The sequence below is a fragment of the Malaclemys terrapin genome, chromosome 3 (genome assembly GCF_027887155.1).
Source record: "Malaclemys terrapin pileata isolate rMalTer1 chromosome 3, rMalTer1.hap1, whole genome shotgun sequence".
Classification (NCBI taxonomy): domain Eukaryota; kingdom Metazoa; phylum Chordata; order Testudines; family Emydidae; genus Malaclemys; species Malaclemys terrapin.
Genome location: NC_071507.1, coordinates 182,817,786 through 182,836,096, shown reverse-complemented (window position 1 = coordinate 182,836,096; position 18,311 = coordinate 182,817,786). Strand labels below are relative to the sequence as shown.

Below are 18,311 nucleotides of genomic sequence, written 5' to 3'. Positions count from 1 at the left end.
TCTACTGAAGTCGATGGGAGTCTTCAATGGGCTTTGGCTAAGGCCCATAGTGCGCTCACGATATTAAAGAAGAGATCTGACATGTGTATTGACACAAGTACATTATAATTGTTCCCATTACAATTACTTTGTTACCAGAAATTTGCTGGTAATTTCCCGGTTTCTCACCGCTCCTGAAGTGTAAGCTCTACCCTGTGATAGTAAGTGCAGGGAGGGCTGGACTCATGTCTTTATGTCTCATGGGCACCATTCAACTTACAATAAAAGAGGATAACTACGTTTATAAATAAATAGTGAAGAGCACATCATTTAATTGCTATTTATTTTCATAAACATGAGGTATTTCAAAGTGCTATAAGACGCAGCACTAAATGTACATCGTTGGAAGAAATTAAACACAGAACTTTGCAGTTACCCAGTTCTATGCACCAAACATTAACAAATACATTAACTGGAAGAAACAGGCTAGGAAAAGGCATATATAGTAAATTTCTTTACAAAAGTTTTCTTAGTTCAAAAAAGTGATAAAGTAATATCTACTCAAAACTTTCACAACTCATTTTCATACGAAAATATAAGTATCAAATTTAGTTATGTATCAGCATCATACTAAAGTATACAGGCAGTGTAAGAATTAGTACAGTACATAACAGAGATTAACAATATATTTGTATACAAAAACATGCTCCTCAAACATTGAGGTATTACAGTACTTAGGTATGAACTTCCAGTCAAATACTGGTAGCAAGAGCCACCTCTCATAACCCAAGACATGTACAAAAGGCAAGTGTGTAGATGGTATTTACAGAAAATTCCCACAGAGGTACAAATGGTAACCCCTAAAGTAACATCTGTTAGAACATAAGCACCATTAAAAATTAGGAATGAACATTTTTAAACTCAACCAGGTGTCATCAGCAGCTCCAAAGGCTCACAACTTTTAAAGAACATCTATAGTTCTTAAGAAAAAATACAAGGCCGTCATTGTTTGGCAGTCTGTTGAACTCCTTGCAAGAACATCCATGTGCTCTGTACCCGGATAACATAGATTGTTAACTACTTGAGGGACTGGATTGAAAGTAAAACCAACATTCTTAACGTCAAAAAACACAATTTTTTTTTAAAGAATCAAAAATGTGCAAAGTGGCAGTGACTGTCCAGGTCAGACAAAAAGGTTTAGCAAGTCCGTGTGTGTTCTATTTTCTTTAGCAACTGCTGTTGTCTGGCTTGCAATTTTTCCTTTTCTAGCAATAACTTGTGTTCCTCTGCCTGAAGGGAATGGACATAATCGGTGGCTTTTTTCAAGATGACCACTTTTGCAGCTTTCTCATTTTTAACCAGTTCAGGTACATGGTCCCTTAATGTGAGGAAACTAGATCGCAGGTCGTTACGCCGCTGACGTTCCAGAATATTGTGGTTGCGTCGACGTTCACTATCTTCTGAATCTGAGTTTCGAGGACTTGAACTCTTAGACTTTGGTTGGATCATGGGTTTTATTGGACGGGGCACCTCATTTTTTAGCTTTTTCTGCGGCGGGGCATCTTCGCTTTCCATGTATGGAGAAGGGGCAGCGTAATTATGTTGCTGGTGAATCGGGGCGCAACGCTTTAGAATCAGTTCATTCTGCTGCATTCTCACCGATGCCAAGGTGGCATTTTTAGGACGCACAGTAATAGTAAGAGTAGTAACAGCCTTGTTGGAGGAAGAGCGCCTCTTCTCCACTGTCACTACATCAATTTCTTCCTCTTCATCCTCTTCCTCGTCATCATCTTTAGAAATACAAAATGTAAAATAAAGTAAGTTGTTCTTTCCAAAAAATATTCACACAGGACCTTGAAATTTAAAAACTAGTAACATATCTGTGTGAATTCTCAGGACAAACGGCAACCCATAAGTATTTAAGTGTTCAAAATATGCACAAATATGAGGATAAAAATAGGGTGCATATACTAACTATCTGCAGATAGATGGAGCTAGATAAATATATACACACCATGCATACACTCAGATCTGGACACAATAAGTGGGTATCTCTGCTAAATTAAAATTATAACCCTAAGAACAGATAGTTTTCTGCACTTTTAAGCTGTACAATAGGAGAATCCATAAAGGTGCAACCCAAATAAACACACTAGAGGAAACAGTATTTGAGAAAATGCCCTAATTTATACTTTAACCAACAAACTGGAGTACAGAACATACATGTATGTGAGCACACACACTCATAATCACAACACCTCCCTTGCTTGATCAAAAAGGAGCCGGAAAACTAAACAATTGCTGGATTTGTTCTGATGCAGAATGTGAAGCTGTTCCAGTCTGAGAGTCCCTTTAAGCCAATGTTTTGGTTTACTGCCAAGAAGACAGCTGTTGGGAGGAAGTGCTTCCTCACAGAAAGCTGTCAAGGCACAGACATTAAAGGGACAGTGAGCCTTTTGAAACAGGAGGCTTATCATCAAGTTTATGATGATGGTCATATGGATCTACTCATTTACATGAGAGAAACTGTGTTTACAACTGAATTGGGCTTCTCTGCAACTACAGATGGGGTTTTTTTTACATGAGAGGAATTTTTTACATCTAAATTTTCCTCTGCCTGTCTTAATCCAAAGACCCAAAATCAAACACTTCCCCGCTAAATTATTGGACTGCCTAGCCATTTCAAAACCATGTACAAGGCAGGATGATTTTATACTAAAAACACTTTTACCATATGGTCAATGCACTATTTACACAATACATTCTGCATAAACTGCATTTTATTTGGCCACATGAATGAATTTTGAGATTAACCACACGGTACGCTTTGGCATGGGAGAAGATTAAAAAAACCCACTCAAAGTTCATCCAGCAGCTGTTAATTATAAACATGTCCAGGATAGGATGCCCTTTAGTTATATACCACTGTCTGCTTTACCATCAGCTGCTTGCCAAAGGGTCTCCTTCAAGGAATCCTTTCCAAAAGGTAATGTCCTAGGACAAGCATGCTGCCACCTACTGGCAAATCCATATACCAGTTAGAAATGGAAGGGAGTAAAACACACGCACCCACTTGGACAGCTACGGGTTTTGTTCTTGGTTATGTTTTTATCAATAAAGAAAAGCAAATGAGAGTGGTCTGGGATTTTTCAAGCTTCTCCTCTTCCAGACTAACTTTAGTGGCACCATACATCTATCTGACGTCTTCTGAATCTGATGGTGGTGGACTCTCTCCTAGCCTCCCCTCTCTTCAACAGCAGGGGTTCCCATGTCCTAAGGGCTCAACCACTGTCATGTTTTACACTGAACTGATTGTGCAATATTTGTTCTTCCCCAGCTCCACCCCCTCCCCCGTTTCAGCTGCCCTTACTTACCCCTCCTCTCTCTCTGCCCAAGCGCTTCCAGGCAGGGGGCTTCCTCAAGCACTAAGGCATATGGCCACCAACTTTCCCCCAATCTTTTTTTTTATTGACTCACTGAGATGCAAGAAACAAAGAAAGGGGGCATGACCTGGGATCACGGATTTATTATCTTTGGTCTCCTTACTACATGGGTGCAGAGACGGGGGTGGGGAAAGGGAAGACTGAGCTTAATTTTGATTACAGGAAGGAAAGTGTGAAGATAGAAAGAGAGAGAAAGACAACCCCTTCTTTTTTCTCACTGCCAATAGCCTAAGGCAGCCTTACAAAATGTTCATGATAATGTACCAGCCAGGCACAACGTTACTCACCCACCTTACCAAGATGATGATAAAAAACAACTAATGCTAGTTTACTTGACCAGAAACTAACATTCACCCTAAGTGAACTGAATTTTTGCAAGGCTGCCCCAATGAATTCACTCTTTTTGTTTATTCCTTTGGTTAGGGGAGATGCATCATAAAGGTGATGCTGCCCATAAAGCTGTATTTGAGGGTGGAGCAACCATGCACACACAATACCTCTGGGGATATGTACACAGGCTAACAAATCTGTGATGAGTGGAGTATTTACCCGAGTCACTGAGAGTATCATCTCCTGAGCTGCTGTTTGCTCTGGTAGCACTTGTATGGCAGCTGCTGCGCTGGGTGGCAGTTGCTGCCCCTTGTGCGATCCCACTGCTCCCACTAATGTTCACCCGGATGCCAGCCATTCCCCCTGTTGCTGGGGCTGGGGCTGCTGCCACTGGCTCCCTCTTGTTGATGGGGAAGGGGAACACCACTGCAGGATCCACACACTCTGACACAGAGTTGTTGAGCTCTGCTTGGCTGTTGGTGCCCCCAGGGCTGGCAGTGGTGGTGGATGCACCAGCTGTTCCTGGTGCCACTGCTGCTCCCACTTTGCCCTGCAGTTTCTCACTCACTGCCCTCTCCAGCTTCTCACGGGCAGAAAAGCCGCTCCACATACAATCCTGGATGATGATGGAGTTGAGGTTGTTGTTCTCCCCAAAGCCTGTCTCCAATAAGTCTCCTCCATCCGTGCTTCCCCAAAGGTCGGCCTCAGAGGGCAGCAGCAGCAGTTCAGATGCCCAGTCCAGAGGATCACGGGTTTGGAATCCCCCTAGAGCCACCCCTCCCCATAGCAGTGGGGCCCCTCCCGGGGGGTTCTCCTGAAGTCCTGCCCGGCTGGGAGACAGAGGAGGGGTAGGCAGCAGTTCAAACTTTTTCCAGATGTCCTCCCCTGGGGGAGCAGAGTCCGGACCGCACAAATAGAAATCATCTTCATCTGGATAGAAGCAGGGCTGCAAGGAGTCAAACTCGAGGTCTGGGTTTTTACTGACCATCCCTGGCATTATTGGGTTCCTTTTACTGATTCCTTGGTTGGGCTGTTATTTAGAGGGAGGTTTGAGTGTGTTTCCACTGAGAGAGAGAGAGAGAGAGAGACTTCTCCCAACACCTGAAAGAAAATCAAAAATCAAAAATAAGCAACTAGTTAAAACAGGAGGAAATACATTTAGACATGAATTGTTCATACAACAGTCTTCCTACCAATTAAAAAAAAGTAAAGCCCATAATCATTAAAAAGCCTAAGGAATGCAGGGAGCACTGTGCAAATTTGGAGAAATACATTTCACTCCCTTAATGCTGCTTAAACCACTCAGACAAAACAAAAAACAGTCTATGCACACACATGCAAAGTTTTCTGTTTTAACCCTATGCTCTGTAAGAAAACAAAACACGCCAGAAAGGTACAGGAGAGATGCAAAGGGGTGTCTGTGCAGCTTCACACATTGCAAGCTCTTCAAACTGCTTCAAAGAACCCAACACAGAGTAACCCAACCAATACACTGTACACATATGCAACGCTTGATACCTTAATCGCTCCAGAAAGCCCTCTTAATATGTCAACAAAAGTAGTGGAAGTTTTCCCCTTTTTGTCATCTGCAGACCGGTGCAAAGGGGACAGAGGAAGATGCAAAAGGGGCAGAGGAGAGGCGGCTCGGTGCAACTTTACAACTTGCCAGTTCATTCACTCAAAGCTACTCAGAGAAACCCGCACACAACGGGGGGGGAGGGGGGGGGTCGGAAGTAGCCAAAATGCAGCAACCTTATATAATAATTTCAATTTAAAAAACAAAGCCGGCGCTAACAACAAAGCCCTTTGATATGCCAACAAGGTACAGGAAGTTTCTCTCCTGCTCAGCTGCACACTGAGCAAAGGGGTGAAAGGCTGCAGATGCAACAAGGGAACTTTGCACATTGCCACTGCATTCAATGTGACCTGCTACAAACACAAGCTTTCAATCCCCCTTTCCCTCCGGAAGATTCCTTAATTGTGCCCCCGACCAGTCCACCACAACCCCATATCAGCACCGGAGCCCGGTTGCATTAGACATTTTAAATGACCTTTTAAGTCTGGAACAGGCGTTCAGTGCCCCCCGTCACCTCAGCTAGCGCAACATGCAGGAAAATCGGTTTGCTGGGTTTCAAACAGCTGACATTCAAACTGAGACCAAAAGGAAAATCTCCATAAAAAAAAAAAAAGCCTTATGATGAAATGCAATGAAACGAGCCCAGCTCAGCTGCTCTCTCCCTGCCCCGCCCCGCCCCCTGACCGCTTCCACTATTGTACCATTTTTCTACTTACAAAATCTATTGCAACCGTTTAAAACAAATCAAAGCAACGAAACTTCTCCTACAAAACACAGCGATCTCCATGCAACAGCTTTAGAAACCCTGAGGATTTCCTTCTGGTCAGTGAAAACCCCCACGCAAATCACTGAACTGCCCCTGCATTTCCCCCAACCCATCCTCCCTAGTTTTGCAACTCCAATACAACGTGAGGTTTTATTTATTTATTTGGTGTTGCCCTCCCTTCTTATTACAGCCGCGGTCCCTGCAGCTGCCTCTTCTTACCTCCTCCTTGGTGATGGGTGGTGTTGCAAAAGGGGGAGGAGGGCAGGAAAAAAAAAAGAGGCAGATGATCTTGTATGTTGCACTTTATTGAGCGCCAGCCCGCTCGTCCCCCAAGGCTGGCTTAAGCCTCCACATTCACCCTTTGCTTGCAGACAGATGACTGTCACTGGCTGGCTTTGAAGCTCTTGGATATTATTAACTAAAAAAAAACCTGACACACCCGGGGAGGAAAAAGAGAGAGGAGAGAGAGGCTTAACCCCACCTCCCTAATTTCCATAAAAGCAGGGGAGGTGCCTGGCATTTGGCGCCAAAAGCCCCTTTGCTCTTTATGCTTTGCGAGGAGAATTAGGTCCAATTCCCTTTGCAAATAAATAATAATACGAAAGAGAATGCATAATCCGAGATGCACGCCCGGCCACCCTGAGCAGTTGGGGAGGGGATGCACTTTGCAAGGGAGCGGGGGGGATTTGGGTTGTAATTGCACCAGTGATGTGCCTATTCAGTGCTTTGCACGGAGCATGGAGGAGGAGGGTGGGTGCCTTTAGGGTCCTGCTCCTTTGTATCTCTCCCCCCACCCCCTTTTTAAGAGAGTTGTAGCCATTCAGGGTTGCCAGCGCGATTTATTTTGCAGCAGATGCTAATAAGAGAAGGGAAGATCTAGGCGGCGAGCTTCGCCGGCACAGCCAGGACAAAAAGGAAGTCATTATGGAGGGTTCAATCCAAGGTGTCGGCTTGATTCTGTTGTTGTGCAAATAACAACCCAGTCTGCCCGGCGGGGGCAGGGGTGTGAGCACCACAGCGGCGCTGCCCAGAGGAGGCAGATTGCAAAGTAAATAAATAAAGGGGCTCTCCGCCTCCCCCTCCCCCCCGTCCCTCTCCCTAATCCTGCCCCTTCCCCCCACATTGTAAATAAATAATTAAAAGAGCGGTTGCTGCACAGGCTTTTCCTCTGCAAAAGGCGACACCTTGCGGAGGCGAGAGGGAGCAGAAGCAAAGCGCAAGGAGGAGGCGCCGCGCGTTTCCTAACAGCAGCGCGGCGTGCACGGCTGGCTCCGAGCTACAGACACGCTCAGGGTCAGCAGTGCAGGAGGGGTGGGGAGCGGCTGTTTTCTAGCTGGGAATGCCCTGAAAGGGAGCGGTGACAGTGGAGCAGGGGATGGGGTGCTCAGGAGAGGGTTGTATGCCTGGGTAGGTGGGGGCAATGCTTAAAGTGTCCTGAAAACAGCGTGGGGTTTGCTGTCGTCATAATCTGGGAGCCGCAGCTAGGGTAAAACGGGGCTTCAAGTGCACCAGCTCCATTTATAATCCCTTGTGACGCCGTCCCACACCCTCGCACACACTCTTCAAGCACAGGGAGGTGGGATTTGGGCATTCTTCTCAGGAACCTTTATTTTGAAACCAAGTCTTTTTTGTGCAACTTGGTGTATTCCAAAGGCAAAACACTTATTATTGTGAGAGGCTCTTCCCTCGTTGCTATGCAGGATGCCAGACGCGATTATCATAATGGTCCATATTGGCCTTAAAACCTATGAATCTGTCAACCGCTTTCTGTTCAGCAAGTATATTTATTGTGAGGAATAAAAATGATCCCTGAGAAGAATAGCTAAGCAACTTCCAGACAGGGATGAAACTTAACCAGAGGCAGGGAAATCCCCTCCACAGCTCGTCAGTTGGCACATTGAACTGCAAAAGCACCATACTTTAGACCAGTGGTTCTCAACCAGTGCTCCAGGCCCCCCTGGGGGGCTGCAAGCAGGTTTCATGGAGTCTGCAGTTCCAGCATTAGATGTGCTGGGGCCCGGGGCAGAAAGTCAAAGCCCCACCCTATGCGGTTGACGCCCAAGGCCCTGAGCCCTGCCACCCGGGGCTGAAACTGAAGCCTGAGCAACTTAGCTTCACAGTGCCCCCATTGCGTGGGGCCAGGGCCGGCTCCAGCTTTTTTGCCGCCCCAAGCAGCAAAGAGAAAAAAAAAAGCCACAATCGGTGGCACTTCGGTGGCTGCTCTACCGCGCCACTTCATTCTTCAGTGGCAATTCAGCGGCCGGTCCTTCCCCCCGAGAGGGACTGAGGGACCCGCCGCCGAATTGCTGCCGAAGACCCGGACGTGCCGCCTGTGATGGGTTGGATAACAGAAACCCCCTGGGAGCTGCCACCTGATGTGCCAAGACTACCTCTGCTCCTGTTTCCCCTGCCAGCTCGGGACTCCAGCACCCTGTCTTGCTGAGCCAGACACTCCTGTCTGCTCCAACAAAGACACAGGGTCTGAATTACTTACCCCAAAGCTGCAGGTTTACCTGAAAACAGCTCACAGAAGGGTGCTTGTCTTTAGCACCCAACTCCCAATGGGGTCTAAACCCAAATAAATCCGTTTTACTCTGTATAAAGCTTATGCAGGGTAAACTCATAAATTGTTCGCCCTCTATAACACTGATAGAGAGATATGCACAGTTGTTTGCTCCCCCAGGTATTAATACATACTCTGAGTTAATAAGTAAAAAGTGATTTTATTAAATACAGAAAGTAGGATTTAAGTGGTTCCAAGTAGTAACAGACAGAACAAAGTAAGTCACCAAGCAAAATAAAATAAAATGCGCAAATCTATGTCTAATCAAACTGAATACAGATAATCTCACCCTGAGAGATGCTTCAGTAAGTGTTTTCCTCAGACTAGACACCTTCCAGGCCTGGGCACAATTCGTTCCCCTGGTACAGCTCTTGTTCCTGCTCAGGTGGTAGCTAGGGGATTCTTCATGATGGCTCCTCTCTATCCTTTTGTTCTGTTCCACCCCTTTATATATCTTTTGCGTAAGGCGGGAACCCTTTGTCCCTCTGGGTTTCCACCTCCCCTCACTGGAAAAGCACCAGGTTAAAGATGGATTCCAGTTCCGGTGACATGATCACATGTCACTGCAAGACTTCATTACCCACTTTCCAGCACACATATACAGGAAAACTCACAGGTAAAAAACAGCCATCTGCAGACAATGGTCCTGATTAATGGGAGTCATCAAGATTCCAAACCACCATTAATGGCCCACACTTTGCATAATTACAATAGGCCTCAGAGTTATATTTTATATTTCTAGTTTTAGATACAAGAGTGGTACATTTATACAAATAGGATGATCACACTCAGTAGATTATAAGTTTTGTAATGATACCTTACAAGAGACCTTTTGCATGAAGCATATCCCAGTTACATTATATTCACTTATATTTTTATAAAACCATATAGACTGCACAACGTCACACCTCCCCTTTCCAATGGCCGCCCCAAGCACCTGCTTCCTGCTCTGGTGCCTGGAGCTGGCCTTGCGTGGGACACCAGGCAATTGCCCTCCTTGCTACCCCCTAATGCTGGCCCTGGCTTTTATATGCACAAAAATAGTTGTGACATAGGTGGGCCATGGAATTCTTTTAGCATGTTTTGTGGAGGACGGCTCAGAAAGATAAAGGTTGAGAATCCCAGCTTTAGACTTTGCTTTCCATAACACATTCAGCATGCCCTCCTGTCATGTCTGCGTTGTCATGCAACGTCACATCAACATGGGATGTTACATTGTGATGCTGCATCTCGAATACCATCGCGTTGCTCTGTAATGAACACCCCAAAGATGTTTAGCGATTCTTTCGATGTCCCATAGGACATGGAGCAGCCTAGTCAAAATCAGACAGGTAGCAAAATTGTGTGTGTGTGTGTGTGTGTGTGTGTGTGTGTGTGTGTGTGTGTGTGTGTGTGTGTGTGTGTGAGAGAGAGAGAGAGAGAGAGAGAGCCAAGGATTAGGGATAAGGTTGCCAACTCTGACTGAAGCTATTCCGGGAGATTTTTTCCCCCAACATGATGTAATGTCATTAATTGTACTGTACCTATTAAAATCTCCCGGATCACTTTCAATTGTCACCGGGAGATTGATGCCGATTCTGGTAGACTCCTGACCAATATGAGAGGGTTGGCAACCCTGATTAGAGATGTGGTGCTGGGAAATAGGCCATGTTCGATGGCCAGGTGGGAAATTGTTCCATTGTCTTAAAAGACCCAGGAGTAGTTTGATTCGAGGGATGGCAGGGTAGCAGAGGTGAATCTTCGTTCTACCACAGCTAGTGATAATTTTCTGTTACAAAAAATTGTTAAAATCAGTGATAGAGAGGATACAGTACAAAGAACTGGAGGTTTCACTGACTCATGTCAGGATTTGAACTACACTAACAGTCTACTAAGCAATTGTGCGGTCAGGGCTGAACAGGGTTAGCCTCCAAAAGCACATTTTGGAATCAAGAGAAGGGAATTAATTAATAACGTGTGTTCTGTACTCTGAAGGTGTGAAGTCCCATAAATGGTCTAAGTATAATTAATTTGCATTAATTTGTTTATTTTGGCTGGTCAAAAAGGCGTGGATGGTTTTTATTTAATTTTTATTTTTTTCTCCTTGCATATCAATAGCCTTTAGTTGCTTAGAGCTTGTTTAAGAGATCTTAATGTGTGAGCAATTTATACATTCTCCTCATTCATGCTCTTCGCTCACTTTTAAGCAATTATATGTGGTTTGCTCCTTTAAATTCATTATTTGTGTCTCCCACATGCTCTTGAATTCCATATCTAGCTATCTATCTCTGGAGGTGTCCCTGGGGTGGACACTGGATGCCATCTGATTGTATGTTCAGAAATCTGTGGCTTGGTTCTCTCTCTATTCTCATCATTTCCTGTCTCAGCTGAATTTTATCAGTAGCCTTTTTAATGAGGTCTTCTTCTTTATGGGAATGGTGATCAGCTCCTCTTTTGGGTCAAGTATGATATTAACATGTATGCTTAACTCTTGTTATATGAACAGCCATTCCTGATTGTGAACATTAATAAGGGATCGTGTTGATCAATTAGTTAGTGTGCTATTAACGTTACTTCCATAGTGAAAGTAAACAATATAGATACTGAAAATCTAGCAACAGTTCGCTGAGCCAAAACCCACTGAAGTCAATGAGAGTCTTTCCATTGACTTCAAAGAACTTCAGACCAGACCCATTGCACTGTGCCTCTCAAGTGAGTGACTATTGTAAAGTATCCCTAGGGTTTCCATTGCAATTTTGTTCAATCTTTAATTAAAGACCACCTGTGCCAGAAACTGATTTTTGCTGCTTCTTTGGGTGATCAGTTGCTCAAGACAGGTTTCCCTGTATAATTGTTTTATATAAAGGGGGTGGGGCAGTGGATGTCCTGCAAGAAATCAGATACCTTAACTCAAGTTATTGAAATAAGGAGGCTTTTTAATAAAAAACAAATAATATTTTTTTCTTTAGCTAATTCAGCATTTGGTGCTAACTCTGTGGATGTAAAAATATTTTTAAAAATACAGTTCTACCGTTTTCCTTTTTCAGTCTAGTCTCATCTGCTGAACGTTCTGTGAAGCATGGACATGAATGGATTCTCATAGACTTTAAGGTCAGAAGGGACCATTATGATCATCTAGTCTGACCCCCTGCATGCTGCAGGCCATAAAACCGTCCCTACCCCTTCCCTGGACTCTGCTGTTGAAGTCCCCAATCCTGTTTTAGGTGACTTCAATCGGCAGAGACCCTCCTGCTAGAGATCCCTGCCCCATGCTGCGGAGGAAGGCGAAAAACCTCCAGAGGCTCGGCCAATCTGCCCTGGAGGAAAATTCCTTCCCGACCCCAAAAATGGCGATCAGTCAGACCCCGAATGCACAGATTTGTTTTCTTTTTGGCTTACATTAACGAAAAATTAAATTAATGGAAGTTAGGCACCTAAATATTGTACCTTTGATGATCTGGTCCTGGGTGCTTTACAGATGTGTAAGGAGACAAAGTTTCTGCCCCTAAAAGCCTGCAGCCTAATTAAATGAATCAGGGCAGATGAGATGTAATGACATGCTGTGAGAACTAACAATGAACTTTAGAATGTTTAGTGTTATTGCAGTTTTTGTGTGTGGTTTTCTTTGTTGCAGGGTGGATTTTTAAGGCTGCTAATCCTTCTCTTGTTGCCTCCAAGGGGTGCACATTCTTATCATCCACCATTTCCCAGACTTTTGGATTCGCTATCTCAACAGTCATAAAAATCAGTTGATGGGACTGCTAGCATCACAAAACCATTTACATCACCCAAGGATAAAAGATACTTTTGATTCTTAACTTAGTGGCGAGAGCCAGAGCAGGTGCTCCGGTCTCTAATCTGGCTTCATGACAAGTCCTACAATTCTTTGTGCTCAGTGCTCTGGAGTCATATGCACCTGCGTATTTAAGATAGGTTGGGTGCTAATGGTGATGGCTATTGTACATTTTCCTTTCATTAAGGAATATCATACAATGAAAACTTCTTATGTGGCCAAATATATCTCCTTCCCTCATGTACCGCCAGCCTCCCAGCCTCCTGCCTGCTCAGAAAACCAAAGTAATCCAGGATAATATTACTTGATATGTTGGAAGTTGTTTCTCCTAGAGCCACCCAGATCTTGGCACATGTTCCACTTAAACACACCATTTTCTTTGTCCCTATCTCCACACTAAATGTATTTTATTTTCCCCCTTGTGAATGGACATATCCTCAATCATGGGGTCTTCTAGTTGTATTTGTCAAAACCATTATGTAATTGGAATAACTCATTCCCACCCCCTTGCCTCCAACCCACAAAAATGAATTGCAAAACCTTCTGTGCCATGACTAATAAGGCCCTGAGTTTGAACATTCACAGTCCTGGTAGTATGATATGTAGGATGCTTTATTTCACTTAATGAAGAACTCTGCAGCATCTGTTGAATGACAATGGATAACATTCTTGGGTAGGGCAGCTGTTTGGAGATAGAGCTGGTGTTCTATCTTTTTTTACTTTTTAAAAATGCTAGAATTACAGAAATGGAGACTGAATTCTTCTGTGTATCTAGGGTACTTATATGGCCCCCACCACTGCAGTATATGAGCAACTCACAATCTTTAATATATTTATCCTCAAAACACCCTGTGAGATAGGGAAGTTCCATGAATATTTGGCATTAAGTGTCTCTGCTGAAATTGCCGGCAAGGGTGCCAAACTCACCGTGATTCCTGTGACATGAAAACTTTTCAAAAACTAGTCATATACCTTATGCAGTACAATATGTGTTCAAAGCATTGTGTGCACATGAGAACCTGAGTCAGTTCACCTAGATTCACTTCAAGCAGGCCACCAAACTGCCACTAGTTAAGAGAAAACATTTGGATATAGACGAGCAGGTAGGACACAAAGTAGAGAGGGAAAGATACCAGGAAGGGGACCCCAATGAGATAAGAGTGCCATACCTTCCTGTGCATTTGTACAGCTCGTAGCTCAATGGAGTCCCCTTCCTTGTATCTTTCCCTCTCTACATTATGTGTCCTACCTGCTTGTCTATATTTTCTGTCTCTTCTTTTACTACCTTTCTTCTTCTCCGACCTTTCCCCACAGGTTCCCTCCTGCTACCCGGACGGTTCTGGACAGCAGCAATTTTAATTTTTGATGCTGGCAAAGGAGCTGTCTGTTTGCAGACCGAGGAAGGCAGAGCTGCATTGGTTACTGTCAGGCTACATGGCAGTTTTGGTGTGTAGCAAGTCAGGGTGTGAATCTACAATGCACTAGCTTGCTGCACACTAACTGGCTGCGTGCATCCTGCTGCCGTGCAATAAAAGTTCCATGGTGCACTTTCATGTACTACTGTTTCTAAAAATCAAATCACAGGGTAGAAAGGTCCACGTGGCCAGTTAATTCATGACAAGGTAGTGAGCTGTAGAGTCACACCCTGACTTGTCCCACGCTAAATTGCCATGTAGACAAGCCCACAAGTTTGGAAGGTTGTCATCAAAACCAGAAGGGCTAGAACCTTTTAAAAATTTTTTTGCTTTGGCAGAAGCTGATGGCACTTACCCAGGAAAGCATCCTACTCACAACAGATTTTTCAAACTCTATATATGGCTCGATAAACATGTAAGCATTTGGTACATTACAGTTGTATTATAAAACAAAGAACTTCATGAAGTTACAGTCAAGGCTGCTAAGTGTAATGTAATAAAAATCATAGCAACTAAACACAAATAAAAAAGTACCAGGGCATTACAAATTATGGAAATCACAAGCTAAGGCTACACAAACAGTTCTGACACTAGCCTCAATTCTTGCACCCACTCCCCATTGCAAAGAAAAATTCTCAATGATTGTCATCCAAACAACAAACTCTCCCCCACCATTTGTGTTACTACTTTGAGGTCCAATCCAGTTTCCACTGTAGTCCATAGTTTGAGGAATAATTCCCTTTTCAAACTTTTTTGCCCATGCACTTTCCTCAGCCTAATATGACGGACTTATAATCAATGTCAAGTGTTTGCTGCTGAGTTAGGTGACAAATGCAGCATCATCACAAGTAACATGTTTCCACAGGTAGATTGTTCTCGAGTTACAGTCCTGTATGTACAGATACAGGGGAGAGTGTAAATTTTGTTGACATGCAAAGTTCATTGCAAGACAACTGCTGTGGCAAAAGAAGTATATCTCATGGACCAGTTACAGGGTAGGGATATATAATTTGAACATTAATATATGTTAAATGGGAACTATTTTTGGTCAGAAATATTTCTCTTTAAAATATGTAGCTATATAGGTTGGGGATTTTTTGTGGGTTTACATTTTGTCCCTGATGGAAGCTAAAAGGTGAAACAGATTCTTGTTTTTATGTGTGTATGATGTCTACCACAGTGAGCCCCTGCTTCTTGACTGGAACCCCTTGGCGCTACCATAATACAAACAAATAATATTCATCCTCCACCAATTGTTCTCAGTGTCTCAAACAAAGAAGTTTGAAATGTATACTGCAGCCAATTCTTGAATGTCAGCCTTGGCCCAGACATCGGTAGTTTTGTGATGTATAATACGAACTCTTGCCTGCATTTCCATGTCTCTTTGGTGGTCAAGAGGGTGACCACCAAAGAGAATTAGAATCTGCTCCAACACCAGCTGGATTAATTGATTTCAATGAGCATTGTATTGGACTCAACTTTTAAAATACACCCTGTCTAGCACAATCAGCCTTTTCATTTGCAGATACCCTAGCAAAAGAGAGCCCCACGTTGGTAGAAGGAAAAGGAAACTGATCTGCAAGACCTGCTGCTGGTGAGAGACACAGTGGAGGTATGACCGTGACTTGCTTTTGTGGACCTCTGAGCAGCCTCATCAAATTCCCCTTAAAGGTTAGATTTCCAAAGGGGTGTAGGCACCTAAATAATTGCCACTGTATGCACCTAAGCTCCAAATTTAGGCACCACTGGTATTCACAAAAGCCTTGCTCAGCTGCCACCAAACCCTGCAGGTGCCTAAACTCACTCAGCACCTAAGATTTTGCAGTAGATGCTCTCTAAGCACCTATGTTTCTGCCTCTGAGCATGCAGGCTGCTGCTTCACACTAGGCAACCAGAGGCCTACATTCCAGTGCGATCCATGAACCAGGGAAGACGGGCGTTCTCTTGCCTTGGGGCCCAATCTGGTAGGCATGTTCTGAGCACATCTAACTCCACACAAAATGGCAGCAGGGGACGGAAGGAGGAAGAGGACTTTTTTCATAACTTTACCCCGGTGGTTAGGGTATTCACCCATAGGTGCTGGATCTAGCGGTGCTGGGAGTGTTGCCACACTGCCTGGATTGAAGTGGTGTCCATCATAGGTGCCGAGTTTCTAATCTGCCAGGGGGTGCTCCGCCCAGGCCCTGCCCCCACTCCAACTCTTCCCCCAATGCCCCACCCGCGCCCTGCTTCTTCCCGCCACGCCTCTTCCCGCTGCACCACACCTCTTCCCCATCCAGTTCTGCTCCCTGCCCTGAGCAAGCTGTGCCCTTGCTACTCCCTCCTCCTCCCCACCTACTGCTGATCCTGGTAGGCGCTAGGAGGGAGGGGGGAGGCACTGATTGGCAGGGCCCACCGGTGGGCAGGAGGCACTGGGGGGAGGGAGAGGTGTTGATACGGGGGCTGCCATTGGGTGCTAAGCACCACCATTTTTTTCCCATGGGTGCTCCAACCCCAGAGCACTCATGGCGTCGGTGCCTATGGTGTCCATCAGTTTGGTTCAATTGCTCTTATCACCCCCAGTATACAAATTGTTCCAGCACCCCTAATTCACCCGGGATGTAGGAGACTCCTACATCTGAGGGAGAGAAGTGATTTGCCACCTCTCAGAGGAGTGCCCTGTCCCCAGGGATATTCTGATTCTCTTCCAAAAGAGAGAGCAAGCATGAGAATGATTCTATAGCCTGGTGATTAGAGGCTCCAGGAATTGGGAGACCCTGGGTCCAGGCCCCCTGGCTTTGGAAATCCTAGTGATTTTCTAGGTATCTAAAAGTTAGGGGTTACAACACTGAGTGTTGCACTGCATAAGTCCCTTTGTGAAACTAGTCTAAAGGGGGCTACTGCTGAGCCCCATTGCCAGACTTTTCAAAAGAACTCTGCTCATGTGTAGGCACCATGTGGCTAGATTTTCTAAAGAGCTCATGGGATCATGCTGGGAGCTAAGCCTCCTTGAAAAGCTAGCCCTAAGCATCACAGTGGGAGAGGCTAGGTAGTGATCACATTGGAAAAACCTTGCTCTAAAAGCCTAAGGACTTGTTTGTGCTTAAGGCTTGCCCTGAAGCCTTGGCATCATATTTTGAGTCAGTTTGACATATTATACCATTCAAATGTCTACATGTGTTTACATTTATCTTTTTTTCTTGTAACTTTCTTCACGAGTGAGGAATTGCTTATTTTTGTGTGTTATTTTCAGGCTCAAATTAGTGCCTATTTTTGAAAACTTAGCTCAGAACATTTCACTAGTCACTGCCCCTTTTAAAGTTTCATTATCTCAGATCAATGGTGAAACATTTAACCAGATAATGCACTGAGATAAATCTGAAATATGCAGTTATGAACATAAAAGTATAACCAGTCTCATAAACCTGTCTTCATTAGCTCCATTTCAAACATGTCCAAATGTTAGAAATAGAAAAAGACATCCTCACAGGGTGGTTTGAAGCGTGAATCCGTTAGCTTTCAGTTGGAATCTGCTTTACGTTTAAGGGGAAGGCTTTCATTTCCTGCATCTGAGACTCATTTTCAAGCACAAGGTAACAGGAGCATTAACCCTCAAGGATTATTAGTGACTGCCCAGAATGGTATTGGTGCCTGGGACCCGAGAGAAAAAGTTTTTAAGACTGACTAAAGAGCTATATCAGGCCAGATCCTGAGCGGGGCTAAATCAGTGTAGCTCCCTTCTAGTCTTCAGAGTTATTCTGATGTACACCAGCAGAAGAGCTGCCCCATTATGGTTCCAGCTGTGAACATGGGCCACAACTTGAAAGCTATTTTCTGGGTTGTTTTGTTTGTTCTTATTTTACATGCAGCAGATAGAGGCATACCGATAACCTGGGGGACAGTCTTCAAAGCTTTGCCATAAAAACTGTTAAATGCAAGGGAAACTGCTTTAAACTTATTGCAGTAATGAAAGTATCTTCAGACACTTTAAACTCCTTTATGGAGTATTGATGGCTTTATTATTGCCTGTCCAGCTTTAGTAAATCAAAGTAGAAGTTTTGTTTATTTACATGTCACATAAATTACTAGTGTATCTCTAGCTTTACCATAATTGTACTGGAAGGAGTAGGCAGAGGCTACACATGTCCTATTAGCTCCTCTTTCTTCACAATCAGCCTTAGAAAACTGAAAGTTGCTTACTGACCGTCAACAGGAATTGGGTGCCTACCTCCCCTGGACTTCTTTGAACGTCCTAGCCACTCTTGCCAAATATTAGGCACCCCATTTTTGAAAAATGTGGCCTGGGTGCATTATTGGGGTTTTTTTCCACCTTCCTCCAAAGTGAATTGGCCATTGTGAGAGGCAGGATACTGGACTTGATGGACCAAGAGTCTGCTCTTCTTTGGCAACTCCTATAATATACTCCTCTGCAAAGTTTGACTAGTTTTCCTGCTTACGGAGAGCTGTAGTCACTTTATACTTAACCGA

At 44.3% G+C, this 18,311-nt stretch overlaps 1 protein-coding gene across 4 annotated transcripts; it reads right to left on the bottom strand.

Annotated features, from left to right (window-relative positions):
- Positions 1–305: 305 nt before the first annotated feature.
- Positions 306–6,486, bottom strand: MYCN (MYCN proto-oncogene, bHLH transcription factor). 4 transcript variants are annotated; one of them, XM_054022759.1, is made up of 3 exons: positions 6,314–6,486; positions 3,972–4,853; positions 306–1,769 (listed from the first exon to the last, which is right to left on the bottom strand). In XM_054022759.1, the coding sequence occupies exons 2-3, from the start codon at positions 4,747–4,749 to the stop codon at positions 1,177–1,179; spliced, it is 1,371 nt and encodes a 456-aa protein (XP_053878734.1). In that variant the 5' UTR covers positions 4,750–4,853; positions 6,314–6,486; the 3' UTR covers positions 306–1,176. The 4 variants fall into 4 exon arrangements, with proteins under 4 accessions (XP_053878734.1, XP_053878737.1, XP_053878735.1 ...); XM_054022762.1 differs by lacking the exon at positions 6,314–6,486 and adding an exon at positions 6,045–6,190; XM_054022760.1 differs by lacking the exon at positions 6,314–6,486 and adding an exon at positions 5,804–5,891.
- Positions 6,487–18,311: the final 11,825 nt, after the last annotated feature.